This window comes from Xyrauchen texanus, chromosome 29 (assembly GCF_025860055.1).
Source record: "Xyrauchen texanus isolate HMW12.3.18 chromosome 29, RBS_HiC_50CHRs, whole genome shotgun sequence".
Taxonomy (NCBI): domain Eukaryota; kingdom Metazoa; phylum Chordata; class Actinopteri; order Cypriniformes; family Catostomidae; genus Xyrauchen; species Xyrauchen texanus.
Window position 1 is genome coordinate 33,340,192 of NC_068304.1, and position 14,643 is coordinate 33,354,834.

Below are 14,643 nucleotides of genomic sequence, written 5' to 3' on the forward strand. Positions count from 1 at the left end.
ATAATTTGTTTCAGGTTTTTCTAAAGGAATTCAACTTATTTTAATATATTTATAAATATATATATTTACTTCCATTTATCTTTATTCTAAGCAGTATTTCCTAGATATTGCATCAAATCCAAAGAGTTTTTTTCACCTCCTTGGCAACAGGAGTGAACAGTGTATGTGGTTCTCTATTGTGTGAAATGAATCACAGATTACACAGTTGATCTTAAGAAACTTTACCAAAGTTGAAAGTATTATCTTTGGGGGTGTTCTCCCTTTCTCCCCAATTTGGCATGCCCAATTCCCAATATGCTCTAGGTCCTCGTGGTGACTCGCCTCAATCCGGGTGGCGGAGGATAAAACTCATTCAATCCGCGCATTTTATCATGTGGCTTGTTGAGCGCGTTACCGCAGCAACCTAGCGCATGTGGAGGCTTCGCTATTCTCCGCGGCATCCACACACAACTCATCACGTGCCCCACCAAGAGCTAGAACCACATTATAGCAACCAAGAGGAGGTTAACCCAACGTGACTCTACCCACCCTAGCAACCGGGCCAATTGGTTGCTTAAGAATCCTTACTGGAGTCACTCAATACGCCCTGGATTCGAACTTGTGACTCCAGGTGTGGTAGTCAGCGTCTTTACTTGCTGAGCTACCCAGGCTTTGTCTTTTAAGATTGTGCTTGCATTGCTAATTATAATGTCTGTGTTTGCTCATTATCAAGGGCATAGTGTGCATTGTTGAATGCTGAACAGTGTGAAGTTTTTGTTTACACTTGACTGGCTTCTGTTTTGCCATAGTAGGAATGGGCTTATTGTAGTTCATCTCATGCTGCTGCATGACAAACCTAAAACAGCATTTGACTGATGATAAGCTGTGTGAAAGAGTGGAAATGGGAGTCGCTTTGTGGTTTTTTTGAGCATGGATTTGTGGGTATGTTTGTGTGCTCTAAGTCTGTTGGTTTATTTGTGTTTTAGGTCCTCAGTCCAACATACAAACAACGCAATGAGGACTTCAGGAAGCTCTTCAAGCAGTTGCCAGACACAGAACGTCTCATCGTGGGTAAGATTCCTCACTTATAGTGTAACCATACAAATGGAAGGAGTTATTCATAATCAATTAGATGATCTCTGCATCAAATAGACATTTACATAACAAGACTGACTTTGGTAGTAGGGGTGGACCACTATACAGTAAATATAATTATTTAGGCTTGAAATTTCATGACAGAATTATTCATATTTTAATGATCATGTGGTAATGCCTATTTCTGGATAATCCTTTGAATTAAATACTTTAAAAAGAAAAGGTACATCTCATTTGAGTATTTTCTTTTTTCATTTGTAACTTGATGGATGCAAATTCAAAAGGTACGATTATTCATAATGAATGATAAGCCTTGCATCTGTGCAAAAACACTTTCACATTATGTAAAATTTGAGTAATAAAAGACTTAATAACAGTAAAACTGATAAATAAAGTAAATGTTGAAATAAACGTTAGAGACTTATTTTGAACTTTGGCCTTGTCTTCTCATTTGCAGACTACTCATGTGCTCTGCAGCGGGACATTCTACTGCAGGGGCGCCTCTACCTCTCCGAAAACTGGATTTGTTTTTACAGCAATATCTTTCGATGGGAGACGCTGGTCAGTTTTATCACTTTTATTTGTGGTTGACTTTTTTCTAAATTTCAGGGCTACACTTTTTTTGACACTAAGAATTAAAGCTACAGTGTGTAATTTCACAAGTGGCACCATTTACATTGCAAAAATAATGACTATTTTCAAACAAGTTTTCACACATTCTCAGATTGATCAGCAAACATATAGTCCCGCCCCACATTCATACCATTGGTTGAGCCAATGCAATGTCGGACTGCTCAAACAAACAGACTGCTATTCCAACACCTTTAAGTAGGTGTTTTGTTAATCTGGTGCATGTGTGTGCAGCTTACAGTACGGTTGAAAGATATCTGCTCCATGACGAAAGAAAAGACAGCACGTCTCATTCCCAATGCTATCCAGTTGAGCACAGACACTGAGAAGGTGAGTGCTCTCCAACAAGACATTGTCAGAGACCATTTTGTCCAAAAACACATTAACACAGGTTAACTCCCGTCATTTAATCAATGTTTAACTGTGCTTTTCTCTTCCTTTCAGCACTTTTTTACATCGTTTGGTGCGAGGGACAGGACTTACATGATGATGTTCAGACTTTGGCAGAATGCACTGTTGGACAAGGTAAAAATATGAACCATATGCACCAGATGTCAACTTCCTGTCTCTAAAGGAGTTTGTGTATTTTTAATATGTATTGTGTCAGATTATAAATTGCTATTGCATCTTATAAATTGCATAATACATTTTAAATCAGATGAAAAGCTCTAAATTAAAATGTACTTAAATATATTTGATGCAAAAATGCAAAAAAAAGCTGGTCATTTTGATATGCTGCCGTAATTTGAAAAATTAAATTGTATAAAAAAATAATTCAAAATATTGGCTGCACATTATTTTACAGTATGTGTAATTTCAGTATACTTGCAGTGTATTTAAGAAAGTACTCAGTAATATTAGGTAACTATATGTACTTAATATGGGTTAAGGTTAGGTTTAGGGTTAGTACCTTGTAATTACTGTAGTTGTTGTAATGACATAGTACGTACAGTAAATGTAGAACAGTACTGTAAAATAAAGCGCTACCAAAATATGTATAAATCATGGTAGTACTCCCCTGGTACCACTTTTCATTTACGCACATTTTAATAAATAACAATAAAAAAAAAAAAAAAATTACAACATTTTTACTGCAATAAAGTTACAAAAATCACTGTGTTACGATAATGAGAATAATCATAGAAAATAATAGAAATAGTAAAAGTATAATGTCTGAATGCATTATGGTAATGAGAATTGGGTGGTAATATGAGCTTTAGTTTCCTGAAAATTGTCATGATGCAAAAAGTATTATTTTTTTTTTATATAAATTTAGGGTTAAATATGACTAGGACATTTTCTTGTCAGGTTTTGTGAGAATTACCCTTTTAACCCTTAAATGCTATTGCATACCTCGGGTCTTTAGCATAACGGCATATATATCTATCACAAATCAATCTTCAAAATGCTTAAATGGCAATAGTCATATCAAACTGTACATGTGTTGTACTTGCTATAGTTTACTTCCACATTGCAGTGCTGTCAAATAGCAATGTCAAATGTAAATCAAGTCAATCATTGAAACAACAGTGCAGTAGTAAAGAAATAGATATTTAGTGATAGTTAACTTATATACAGTAGATAATATATAATCTTAAAAATGTTATTTATGGAAGGGCAAAATATATTGCGACACTATTACATATCTCGGGTCACTAACGATAAACTTTTGGTAACTAAGCAAAAAAGTTTTGCAATATTGGCACCATTTATTGTTACACTTTTTATAAGAGAAAAGATAAGGAACATTATAGAGGTGGTGGAATAACTCTAACATATGGATAAGGTAAAGGGGTGGAATGAGGTCATTGGTCACTGAAGAACCGAGGTATGCATTTAAGGATTAATAAGCAACATTATAGTAAACCTGAGTTATTTTACATACAGTACGCACTATCTCTGAAATGGTCTTTTCTGTATGTCTGCAGCCCCTCTGCCCTAAAGAGCTCTGGCACTTTGTACATCAGTGTTATGGAAATGAGCTGGGCCTGACCAGTGACGACGAGGACTATGTGCCCCCTGATGATGATTTCAACACCATGGGGTGAGTTAAGGTGGCCACATGTGCATGCATGCATTCAGCAAGCGTCATCATTATAACTATTGCTCTTACTTGGGGTTAAAGGTTTTTTTAAATTCCCAAAATAAATTATTAAACTCCAGTGTGTAACTCAACTTGGACATGAATGATGCCTCAAATTGTGTGGCTAGTTAATGAGATTTGTGCTGTTACTTTTCTAATGGAGCACACTTACAATACTTGTGGATGATAAAATAGGTGAAAAAAAGTAGGGACCCGAGCTACATCTAGGGACCACAGTATTATAAAGACTTGGGGATAGAAGCATCTAGCAATGACTCAGAACACCTTAGCAAATAGCAATGCCCTGGAAACCACCCACAACACCCTAACAGTGCTGGAGTTGTACAACGGCACTCACATTTTCCTTTATAAATGATCAAATTTAACTGTAGTTGACAAATTGCACCTAATTTGCAATAATGTTGCTCACATATATACATAATCAAACAAGTAAGTGTTAACGCTAAGCTTAACACTTAGACATTTCACTCTGTGTGTGCTTGACTATGTGTGTGCTTCAGGTACTGTGAGGAGATCCCAGCAGAAGAGAATGAGGTCAGTAATGATAACTCATCTAAGAGCAGCTGTGAGAACAAACCAGACAACAGTTCACCTCCAGCACACAAGAGATCCATCACCCACTCCACCATCACCTCCACCACTCCTCCCAGCAGCACTGATACACCACTGTCTGTGAGTATACACACTCAAACACAAGCATACTCTAATATACACACTCTTTTTGAGTAACAGCTTTTAGAATTCTGCCCTCTGCTGTGTTCAGTTTGACATCTCTGCTGAGGAATACACTGACTGCCTTCCCGATAGTGATCTGCTGCCACTCCCTCTGCTGGCTGAGGAGAGGAACTGCGAACCGGACAGCCCTCTGGATCCTGTGCCCTCACCTGCCCTAGACTTCAACGACAATGAGGATATACCCACTGACATCAGTGATTCCTCAGAAACACATGATGAAGGTTGGCAGTCCAACATACAGTAAACACAGTCAGAGCAATATTAAAGGAATAGTTCACCCAAAAATGGAATTACTCTCATCATTTACTCACCCTTATGCCATTCCAGATGTGTATGACTTTCTTTCATCTGCTGAACTCAAATGAAGTGTTTTAGAAGAATTTCTCAGGTCTTTTGGTCCATACAATTTAAATAAATGGGTGCTAAAATTTTAAAGCTAAAACAAATCACATATAGTAAATCAGTATAAAAGTAATCCATAAGACACCAGTGGTTAAATCAGTATCTTCAGAAGTGATATGATTGTTGTGGGTGAGAAATAGATCACTTTCACATTCATCTTCTTGTGTTTTTGGTGATTCACATTCTTCATGCATATCGCCCCCTACTGGGCATGGAGAAGAATTTCTAGCAAACAATTATTTAAATATTGATCTGTTGCTCACCCACACATATCATATCCCTTCTGAAGATATGGATTAAAATATTCGAGTAATGTGGATTACGTTTATAATGCCTTTATGTGCTTTTTGGATCGTCAAAATTTTGGCACCTATTCACTTGCATTTTATGGACCTACAGAGCTGAGATATTCTTCTAACAATCATAATTTGTGTTCTGCATAAGAATGAACTTCATTCTCATCGGGGATGTTATGTGGGTGAGTAAATGATGAGAGAATTTTAATTTTTGGGTTAACTGTTCCTTTAACTTGCAGTCAAGAACTGAATTCATAAATACTAGAGCTGCAACTAACAACTATTTTCATGATTAATTAATTAATCCGTCCATTATTTACTTTGAATAATTGCTTAATCAGAAAAAAAAAAAAAAAATGTCCTGCATTAAAAAAACAAACACTTAGCAGCATGTTATTCCATATGTTGTCCAATGCTTTCCAACAAACAATGTGCAAACTAAAGGCTATACAAAAAAAAGTAGAAGTATGTTATAAATTTCATGCAACAACAAAAAAAGATTGAAATGTTGAAGTTACAATATAAAATGCTGATTTTCACATTTTGAAAACAGATATAATCTATGCACTTTTGAAATGAGGAGAATATAAGACTTGACACATAATTTGAAGCTTTGAGTATTCCTGTAAAATTCATCTTTGTATATTCTCAGTAGATGAAGTACAAGCATTCCACGAGGATCTGAATGGCCGTCAGTACATTAATGAGGTGTATAAATTCAGTGTTGATAAGCTGTATGGCATTCTCTTCACCGAGTCCCAGTTCATGACAGACTTTATGGAGCAGAGGAGATTCACAGGTAAATACATTTTTAAATTTAAATAATTTGATACATTAGATTAATAATTTGTTTATACATAGTATGTTTTATATATTAATATACAGTACATTTAATTCTATTTTACAGCATCATTGAACATGCTCATCCAATTAGATAAAAGAGCCAGAACTAAACATTTTATAATATTGTATGTTTATGGATAAAGCAGGTGTTAATGTGTTTATTGAGCTTTAAATGTATTTTCTTTCTTAGTTTTAGATTTCAGATTGCAATACATACACTAACTTGCTTTGGTTCCGCATTCAATATTTAAACATCCATCTACAGATGTGGTGTATCACCCCTGGAAAAAGGAGAATGCTGGAAACCAAACGAGGGAGATCATGTACACTATCTCCCTGACCAACCCACTGGCCCCCAAAACAGCTACTGTTTCTGAGACTCAGGTGAGACATGAAAATATCCTAAAGTTCAAATACTGCTTCCCTCAATATTACTTATATAATTTTTTTTTAATAATTTGTTTTCCATTTCTTTCTGAATTAGACCCTATATAAGGCCAGCCAAGAGAGTGAGTGCTATATCATTGATGCGGAGGTCATTACTCATGATGTACCATATCATGACTACTTCTACACCCTAAACCGCTACATGCTAACACGCGTGGCAAAGAACAAGTGCCGGCTGAGGTACTGAAGAACAGGACAGTAATGGCTTTGGCACGGAGTTGTATATACATTTAAATGAGAAAAAGGAATGTACTAAATATGATTTTATTTATCTGTCCTTCAGAGTTTCTACAGAGCTCAGGTTCAGGAAACAGCCATGGGGGTTGGTAAAGGGCTTCATTGAGAAGAACTTCTGGAGTGGACTAGATGATAACTTTAAAAGCCTTGGTAAGACACTATCTGAAACTTCTTGAGCACCATCTACTACCTTCTTGAGCTCCACCCACAATCTTCTTACATTCTACCCATAACTTTCTTGATCTCTTTAAACTCCACCCTCAACCTTTTAGAAAACCTACAATCTTCTTGAGCCCCACACACAGCCTTCTTGAACTCCACCCACAACAGCCTTTTAGGTGTGTTTGACTTCATGCAGTGGTCCACAGTATTATCAACGCCAGACTTGAAGCAGTGCATATTGGTTAGAAATGTGTCTGACTTGAGGCAGCACTACCACCACGTCACTGTGTCTGTGCCATCAAAGTACTGCGACAGCAGTAGTAATATTATGTTTATTCATAAAAAACAATAAATGAAAATTATTAAAATACAGACTCCTTTATTGGTATTAAATTAAATATATTGGTTAATAATAATACATTTTATAGATTTTATTGGTATTCTTCTTGTACGCACAGCAGGTACTTTATTAAGCAGTACATTACTCTGTCTATCTGAATTCCACTTCATCTTTAGTAAAGAAAGTAAATATCTTGCAATCTGCTGTGACTGGTGTAGTGTAGCACTCGACGGGAAGCACAACTCCTCAATGACTGCAACCGGCAAATATTCTACCAACACCGTCTTGAGCTCCACCCACATACTAATTCAGCTTCAACTTTTTTTGCACTTCACCCACAACATTTCTTAAACTCACAATGTTCTTAAGCCCCACCCACAACTTACTTGAGCTTCACCCACAACCGTCTTTAGCTCCACCCATAACATTATTTAACTCCACCCACAATTGTCTTGAACTCCACCCTCAAACTTCTTTGAACATCACTCACAACCTTCTTGAGCCCTACCCACAGCCTTCTAAAACTCCACCCACAACAGTCTTTAGTTGCACTCACAACCTTCTTGAGCTTTACCAACAACCGTCTTGAGCTCCACCCACTGACTCATTTAGCTTCAACTTTTGGTGCTCCACCCACAACATCCTTGAACTTAATCTACACATTTCTTAACATCCACCAACAATCATCTTAAGCCCTACCCACAACTTAATTTAGCTTCAACATTCTTTAGCTCAACCCACAACGGTTTTGAAATCCACAAACAACTTCTTGTGCTCCTCCCAAAACCTATTTGAAATCCACCCACATTGGTTGTGCAGAATGACTCTGTAAAGCAGTTCAATGGAAAGGAGGAGGCAAGAACCGGCCTTGCGATATAAACAATATTTGAATGATTAACTTAAACAAAAGACAAACACACACACACACACACACACACACACACACACACACACACACACACACACACACACATGACGGACACGTCCCTAAATGATCTCTCTCTCATCGCACCACCGTCCGCAATCGGCCTTTATCCCTCTCGGAGGCTTAATTAGCCTGATAAGGGCCCGGGTGTGTATAATCACAGCCCCGCCCCCCGATTTATTAGAATCAGAATAAATCAAAGTTTGCATTTGTTTGTTGTTGTTTGTTTTTTTGACAGAGCTGGAGTTGGCAAAGATGGAGGATGCTATAATAGAAACCCATAGACCATCTCCTAAAACTAAAGCAGTAAAGAACTCCACCATGAGGCGGAGAAAAAGACCCCTCACCCATCTCCGCGTGATCCATCATGATGAAACCCTCAGCCCTGTTACTACACCAACAGACGAGGAGGTCATCCAATGCATTAGACACGTAGCAGGTCCATTACTGCACACAGCCAAAAACACAGAATCTTAGACATATCTGAATTTAAATCACACATCCTCACTGCCAGAGTGCAAGGTTTCACTATATTGTTTATGTTTTCTTCGCCTACAGGTTCCACTCAGACAAGACACATTCCCGAGCACATCTCAGGGGGTGGGATTTTCTGCAACATCTCCAAACCATTACTCATCATCAGCTTTGTGTAAGTAGCTAACATTTCTTCCTCTTAATACCCTGTTAACTAGAACTAAGTCTTATTTGTATTTAATTTATTATTGATTACCACTGATTATTTTAGATTATTTTTATAATTATTTATTAGCAGTGTAACTCTGTTTTCTTTTCTTTTTTATTTTATCTCTTGTGCCTCGCCTAGGATCTGTATAAGGTACATTCCTTTACTGATATCAAATATAGATACATTATGTTGTGTGTTGAAAATCCCATCCTAATATACTATTCTAGATATTCATATATATATATATATATATATATATATATATATATGGATACATTGTAGATATATATACATCAAGACATTTCCATCCGTAGAACTGCCGCTCACTGGATGCTTTTTGTTTTTAGCACCATTCTGAGTAAATTCTAGAGACTGTTGTGTGTGAAAATCACAGGAGATCAGCAGTTACAGAAATAATCAAACCAGCCCATCTGGCACAACCATCAACCATGTGATTATCTAATCAGCCAATCGTGTGGCTGCAGTGGATAAAATCATGCAGATATGGGTCAGAAGCTTAAAAATGTGATCTCAGTGATTTGGACCGTGGAATGATTGTTGGTGCTAGATGGGCTGGTATGAGTATTTCTGTAACTGGTGATCTACTGGGATTTTCATGCACAACAGTCTCTAGATTTTGCTCTGAATGGTGTCAAAAACAAAAAACATCCAGTGAGCGGCAGTTCTGTGGATGGAAACACCTTGTTGATGAGAGAGGTCAACAGAGAATGGTCAGAATGGTTTGAACTGACAAAGTGTACGATAACTCAGAAAAGAGTTAATATTCATTTTTAAACAACATTTCAGAAATGTCGTAACAGCTTTTATGCATCTTGGCATGCTCTCTACCAGTCTTTCACATTGCTGTTGGGTGACATTACGCCACTCCTGGCACATAAATTCAAGCAGCTCAGCTTTGTTTGTTGGCTTGTGGCCATCCATCTTCCTCTTGATCACATTCCAGAGGTTTTCAATTGGGTTCAGGTCTGGAGATGGGGCTGGCCATGACAGGGTCTTGATCCGGTGGTCCTCCATCTACACCTTGATTGACCTGGCTGTGTGACTTGGAGCATTGTCCTGCTGGAAAAAAACAATCCTGAGAGTTGGGGAAAATTGTCAGAGCAGAAGGAAGCAAGTTTTCTTCCAGGGTAATGTGGCTTGAGTCATGCGTCCTTTACAAAGATGAATCTGCTCAATTCCAGCCTTGCTGAAGCACGTTTAACCATTAGATGACCAGGTGGAGGAGCAGTGATGATCTTGGGGAGTTTCAGCAAGGCTGGATTCAGGCAGATTCATCTTTGTAAAGGACGCATGAAAAAAAACTTGCTTCTCACTGCTCTGACAATGTTCCCCAAATCTGAGTATTGGTTCTTCCAGCATTATTCGAGGTCTGAAAACACAACAGTTGTCATTTTCTGCAAATAAATGCTCTAAATTACTACATTTTTATTTGGAATTTGGAAAAAATGTTGTCAGTACTTTATAGAATTAAACAAAAATGTTAAGTTCACTCAAACACATACCTATAAATTGTAATCACAGAGAAACTGATACCTTTGCAGTGGTCTTTTAATTTTTGCCAGAGCTGTATATATATAGATGTATACACACAGATTAGGAAATCCCAAAATGCATTGAAACAAGCTCAGTGTAAATTAATTTGAAAACGTATACAGACTCAAGAGAAATGTTCAGTCATTTATGTGATTCCATTTTGATTCGGATGCTGTCTTTGGATGCAGCTGCCTATGTATGGGTAGACAGTAAGACAGCTCAAGTATTTTCCCTATCACTAGGAATTTAGTATACTGTCTAACATCTAACACAATTATGCATATCATTACTCATCAATCACAAGTCTAGCATTTGGCATTTATTTATCACTAAATGTGGCCACAGTCTTAATAGAGGTGGTTTCTTGGCCTTTGAACCCAGTTTGTCATGTGTTTGTTTGTTTGCTCTTTGCAGTCTGATGCTGCTGATCTTTCTGAATATGATGCTGTTCTATAAACTCTGGATGCTGGAGTACTCTACTCAGAGCCTCACCAGCTGGCAGGGTTTATGCCTGCATGAAAGGTACAATACACATTCTTGCACACACACACACACACACACACACACACACACACACACACACACACACCCAAATAGGCCATTCAGAACAAATGTGTTCTCATGTTAAAAAAGCTAAATGCAGCACAACAAATGCAACAGAATGCAGGTGTCATGTAACATGTTTTTGAAAGGGTTAAAGTTTTGGCCTGACACAGCATCTTAAAAACGCAGCGCTCGTACGCAAAACACTGAAAAAACTGTGAGAAATGTGCAGCAGTCAAATACATCTATCTAGTGGCTGTTTACATAGGAAAACCATTTAAAAACAGCACCGTAAATGCAATAATGTGTTTGGCGGAACGGCCCCAAATACCTGCAGACACAAAAAAGTGATTACTTCAATGTAAATCTATACCCTATTCACACCATCAGGGACTTTGCCACTGCAGACTGGTTGGTCGCTAGCAGGCGTTCCTACTTCTGGTTGCTCTTGTAGAGTGTATGAACATCACTATGACATTGATTTGATGTTGTTCCTTTTTGACAGTGAATTTGTGTTAATGCCACTAAAATGAAACATTCTTTAGTGGAAAGGTTGTATATTAATTACACCAGTGCATAATGCGTTGTATCAAAGCTAAACGAGAATCGAAGCATTCTTTGCCATCCCTTACAAAAAATCTAGAGTTGCCGCAAACTTGCCTCAAATCTGCCACCCTTGAATTTTCACATGCAAATGAACTTTGCAGCAAACTCTTCATTGTTGCCAAAGGTTTGTTGCAGTTTCACCATTGCCAGTGAAGAGCTGCAAACATTGCAGCGATTAGCAAGCTTGTTGCATGTGAAAATAATGGACATCAATCTGTTGCAAATTTGTATATGCCGAGTTATTTGGACACACAGTAAATTAATCTTTCTGCATTTGCATAAAGTTCCCCCAATGATCGCAACAACCAATGGGATATTTTGTCATTCACTTGAATTCTCCTTCTGTTCCATAGCCCTTTGTAGCCATACTATTCTGAAATCTCACTGTTGTCCAAACAGCTGTCCATTAAACACCAAATTTGTTATGATTCCCTGTGATTGTGTCATGTCACACAACATTTATTCTTTCGGTGAGGACAGGCAAAACATTCCTAAACTCATCTGACAGACAGTTGTAGATCATTAGGAGGCGTGTTTATTTGTACATATGTGTTTCAGCAGTAAACTACCGCAGACACAGATGGAATGGATGGAGCTCCTTCAGTCCCAGCAGCGATACCATGATGCAGAGCTGCAGAAATGGAGAGACATTATCAAATCATCAGTATTGTTATTGGATCAGGTATGCAATACACATACAAATGCGCACTGAGATCAACAAGTGGTGTTTTGGTGTGCTCCAACCAAATGATATACAGTATATACACTATAACCTAAGGTCATGCAAAAGTTTGATGTTATTGCTGATATATGCCTATGTTTGTGAACGTATGTTCATGGGTGTTCATACAGATGAAGGACTCCTTGCTGAGCCTACAGAAGGGCCTGGGTTTGCGAGATTATAACTCTGACTCAGAAGAAAAGAGGAGTCGATATTACTGACAATTACCCTCCAGGCCACCTGGGAGCACTGTGCAATGTAGAGCCATGTATGTGAGTTAGTGTCTACAGATGTGTATACTACACCAGGAAAGGCAAAAAACAAAGAGCCCATCTGTGTGTGTATGACTATGCATGCCAAACAAACAATACCAGCGATACCAGAAGAACACATGGACCATCTGGCGACGCTAGTGACAGTCAATACTTTGGGCCCACCCTAGATCGTGAAAGGAAACAGGAATGTTGCAGTCCAAGTTCGCAAACATGGGCCATCACTGTTCCAGCATTTCCTTTTAGATTCACTTTTAGAGGATGTGTTACTAAATGCTTTGGCTAGAGGAATGGAAAAAGCAATGTACTGAGGAGGAATGCAATGAAAATCAAGAGCATGTTGTTTTATATTCGAATCCTCTCAGTCCTCCTTTCTTTTGAAGTGGTTTTCATTTTATTGGTTTATTGGTGCACAGATGAGGAAATATTAGGCATTTTAGTCAGTAGGGCGTGGTTTCCCTGGTTTGACCTGTAAAGGTAAAGCTGCCATGTCCCTTTTCCTATTTGCGAGACCTTTTCCAAGACATTAAGAAATCTAGTTCACCAATGCTGTAGTATCAGGGCTGGTTTCCTTGATAATTCTGTGCTAGAAGGTTTCGTGTTGCAATTGACTGCATTATTCAACGCATCAAAGTGCATATGGCAGTTTCTGCAAAAGGGCCACTGGCCTAATCACAAACCTTACATTTCTGTGAAGTGTACATTATTTAGTTGTGATGTGTTATGCTGGAATTACATCATAACAGGCCAGTGAATGACTGTGAAAAGGGACAGCGCAGCCAGGAAGATGGATGAATTTTATGACCAGATTTATTTAAAGATGTTAAAAGAAATATATGAAAATGTTTGAAAAATATACTTTATTCAAAATGTAATATACATTTCAAAATCTAAATATAGAGATCATTGCAGATATTTATTGTTAATTTATGTACATAGACACTTATCAAAGCACTAGACAGGCTAAAGAGTTTATAATTATTAAATCTGTGATTTCTTCGAAAACAAGCACAAACACGTTTGAGACGTGTGTGTGTGTGTGTGTGTGTGTGTGTATGTGTGGCGTATTTATCACTTTGTGGGGACAAATGTCCCATAAGGATAGTAAAACCAAATTTTGACCTTGTGGGGACATTTTGTCGGTCCCATGAGGAAAACAGCTTATAATCATACTAAATTATGTTTTTGAAAATGTAAAAATGCAGAAAGTTTTCTGTGAGGGTTAGGTTTAGGGTAGGGTTAGGTTTAGGGATAGAATATAAAGTTTGTACAGTATAAAAGTCATTATGTCTATGGAAAGTCCCATAAACATGGAAACACAACATGTGTGTGTGTGTGTGTGTGTGTGTGTGTGTGTGTGTGTGTGTGTGTGTGTGTGTGTGTGTGTGTGTGTGTGTGTTGTAAGTAGTGTATTGGATCTGTGTCCATTTTGGTGAATGTACTGTATGTACAAGTGTGTTCATGTGATGTTTTAAATCATTCCTCTTTGTATGTCTTTGTGTCTTCCTCCCGCACATGAAGCCAAACTGCCTTTTTCTTACCCAGCAGCTCAGTTCAGTGAGCGTCTGTTTACACATCTGCCTGGCTTCAGAAAGCTGAGTGGTCTAAAAATTGCTATGTTTTGGCTCAGCCCAAACCCATGAATATACACACTTTTCCTGCTGTGGCACGATACATGTTTTTATTTTTTTTTGGAAAGAGTGTCTTGAAAAGAAAGCACTAAATGGTACTAGCTGACTGAAATTCACACAATTTTGATCAGGGGTTTTCAAACTGTATATCACATGAGAGTGCAAAATGGCACTAGAGGGTCTGAAGAAAATTTGAGAGAATAAAAATATGCAATGTATTTATTTTTTAACAGGAAAGCCACAGTTACACTAGGTTTTGAGCATGTTGTTTTGGACAAAGCAACGGACAGGATATGTAGGACTTGAGGGCTTCTGGTTTTTAAGAGGTCATTGAGTGACTTTTCGAACGTCTGTTGGTCATCCTAATTCACAGGTCAGATTTCATCAAAATTTTGTCCGTAGTGGAATGCAAATTTCTTTGCATGAGCTTGCGTTT

At 37.8% G+C, this 14,643-nt stretch overlaps 1 protein-coding gene across 4 annotated transcripts in view; it reads left to right on the forward strand.

The window, feature by feature from the left end:
- The window catches only part of LOC127622649 (protein Aster-B-like), a 355,094-nt gene that overhangs the window by 41,927 nt on the left and 298,524 nt on the right, over nt 1-14,643 (forward strand). For all 4 annotated transcript variants that reach the window (XM_052096667.1, XM_052096666.1, XM_052096668.1 and 1 more), the window contains 16 exons: nt 966-1,050; nt 1,532-1,635; nt 1,939-2,034; nt 2,149-2,229; nt 3,633-3,748; nt 4,309-4,480; nt 4,572-4,764; nt 5,894-6,040; nt 6,350-6,468; nt 6,569-6,711; nt 6,815-6,918; nt 8,434-8,634; nt 8,754-8,844; nt 10,849-10,956; nt 12,142-12,265; nt 12,436-13,640. In XM_052096667.1, coding sequence (XP_051952627.1) covers nt 966-1,050; nt 1,532-1,635; nt 1,939-2,034; nt 2,149-2,229; nt 3,633-3,748; nt 4,309-4,480; nt 4,572-4,764; nt 5,894-6,040; nt 6,350-6,468; nt 6,569-6,711; nt 6,815-6,918; nt 8,434-8,634; nt 8,754-8,844; nt 10,849-10,956; nt 12,142-12,265; nt 12,436-12,525 — 1,974 coding nt within the window. In that variant the 3' untranslated portion in view covers nt 12,526-13,640. The remainder of the gene's footprint in view (nt 1-965; nt 1,051-1,531; nt 1,636-1,938; nt 2,035-2,148; nt 2,230-3,632; nt 3,749-4,308; nt 4,481-4,571; nt 4,765-5,893; nt 6,041-6,349; nt 6,469-6,568; nt 6,712-6,814; nt 6,919-8,433; nt 8,635-8,753; nt 8,845-10,848; nt 10,957-12,141; nt 12,266-12,435; nt 13,641-14,643) is intronic.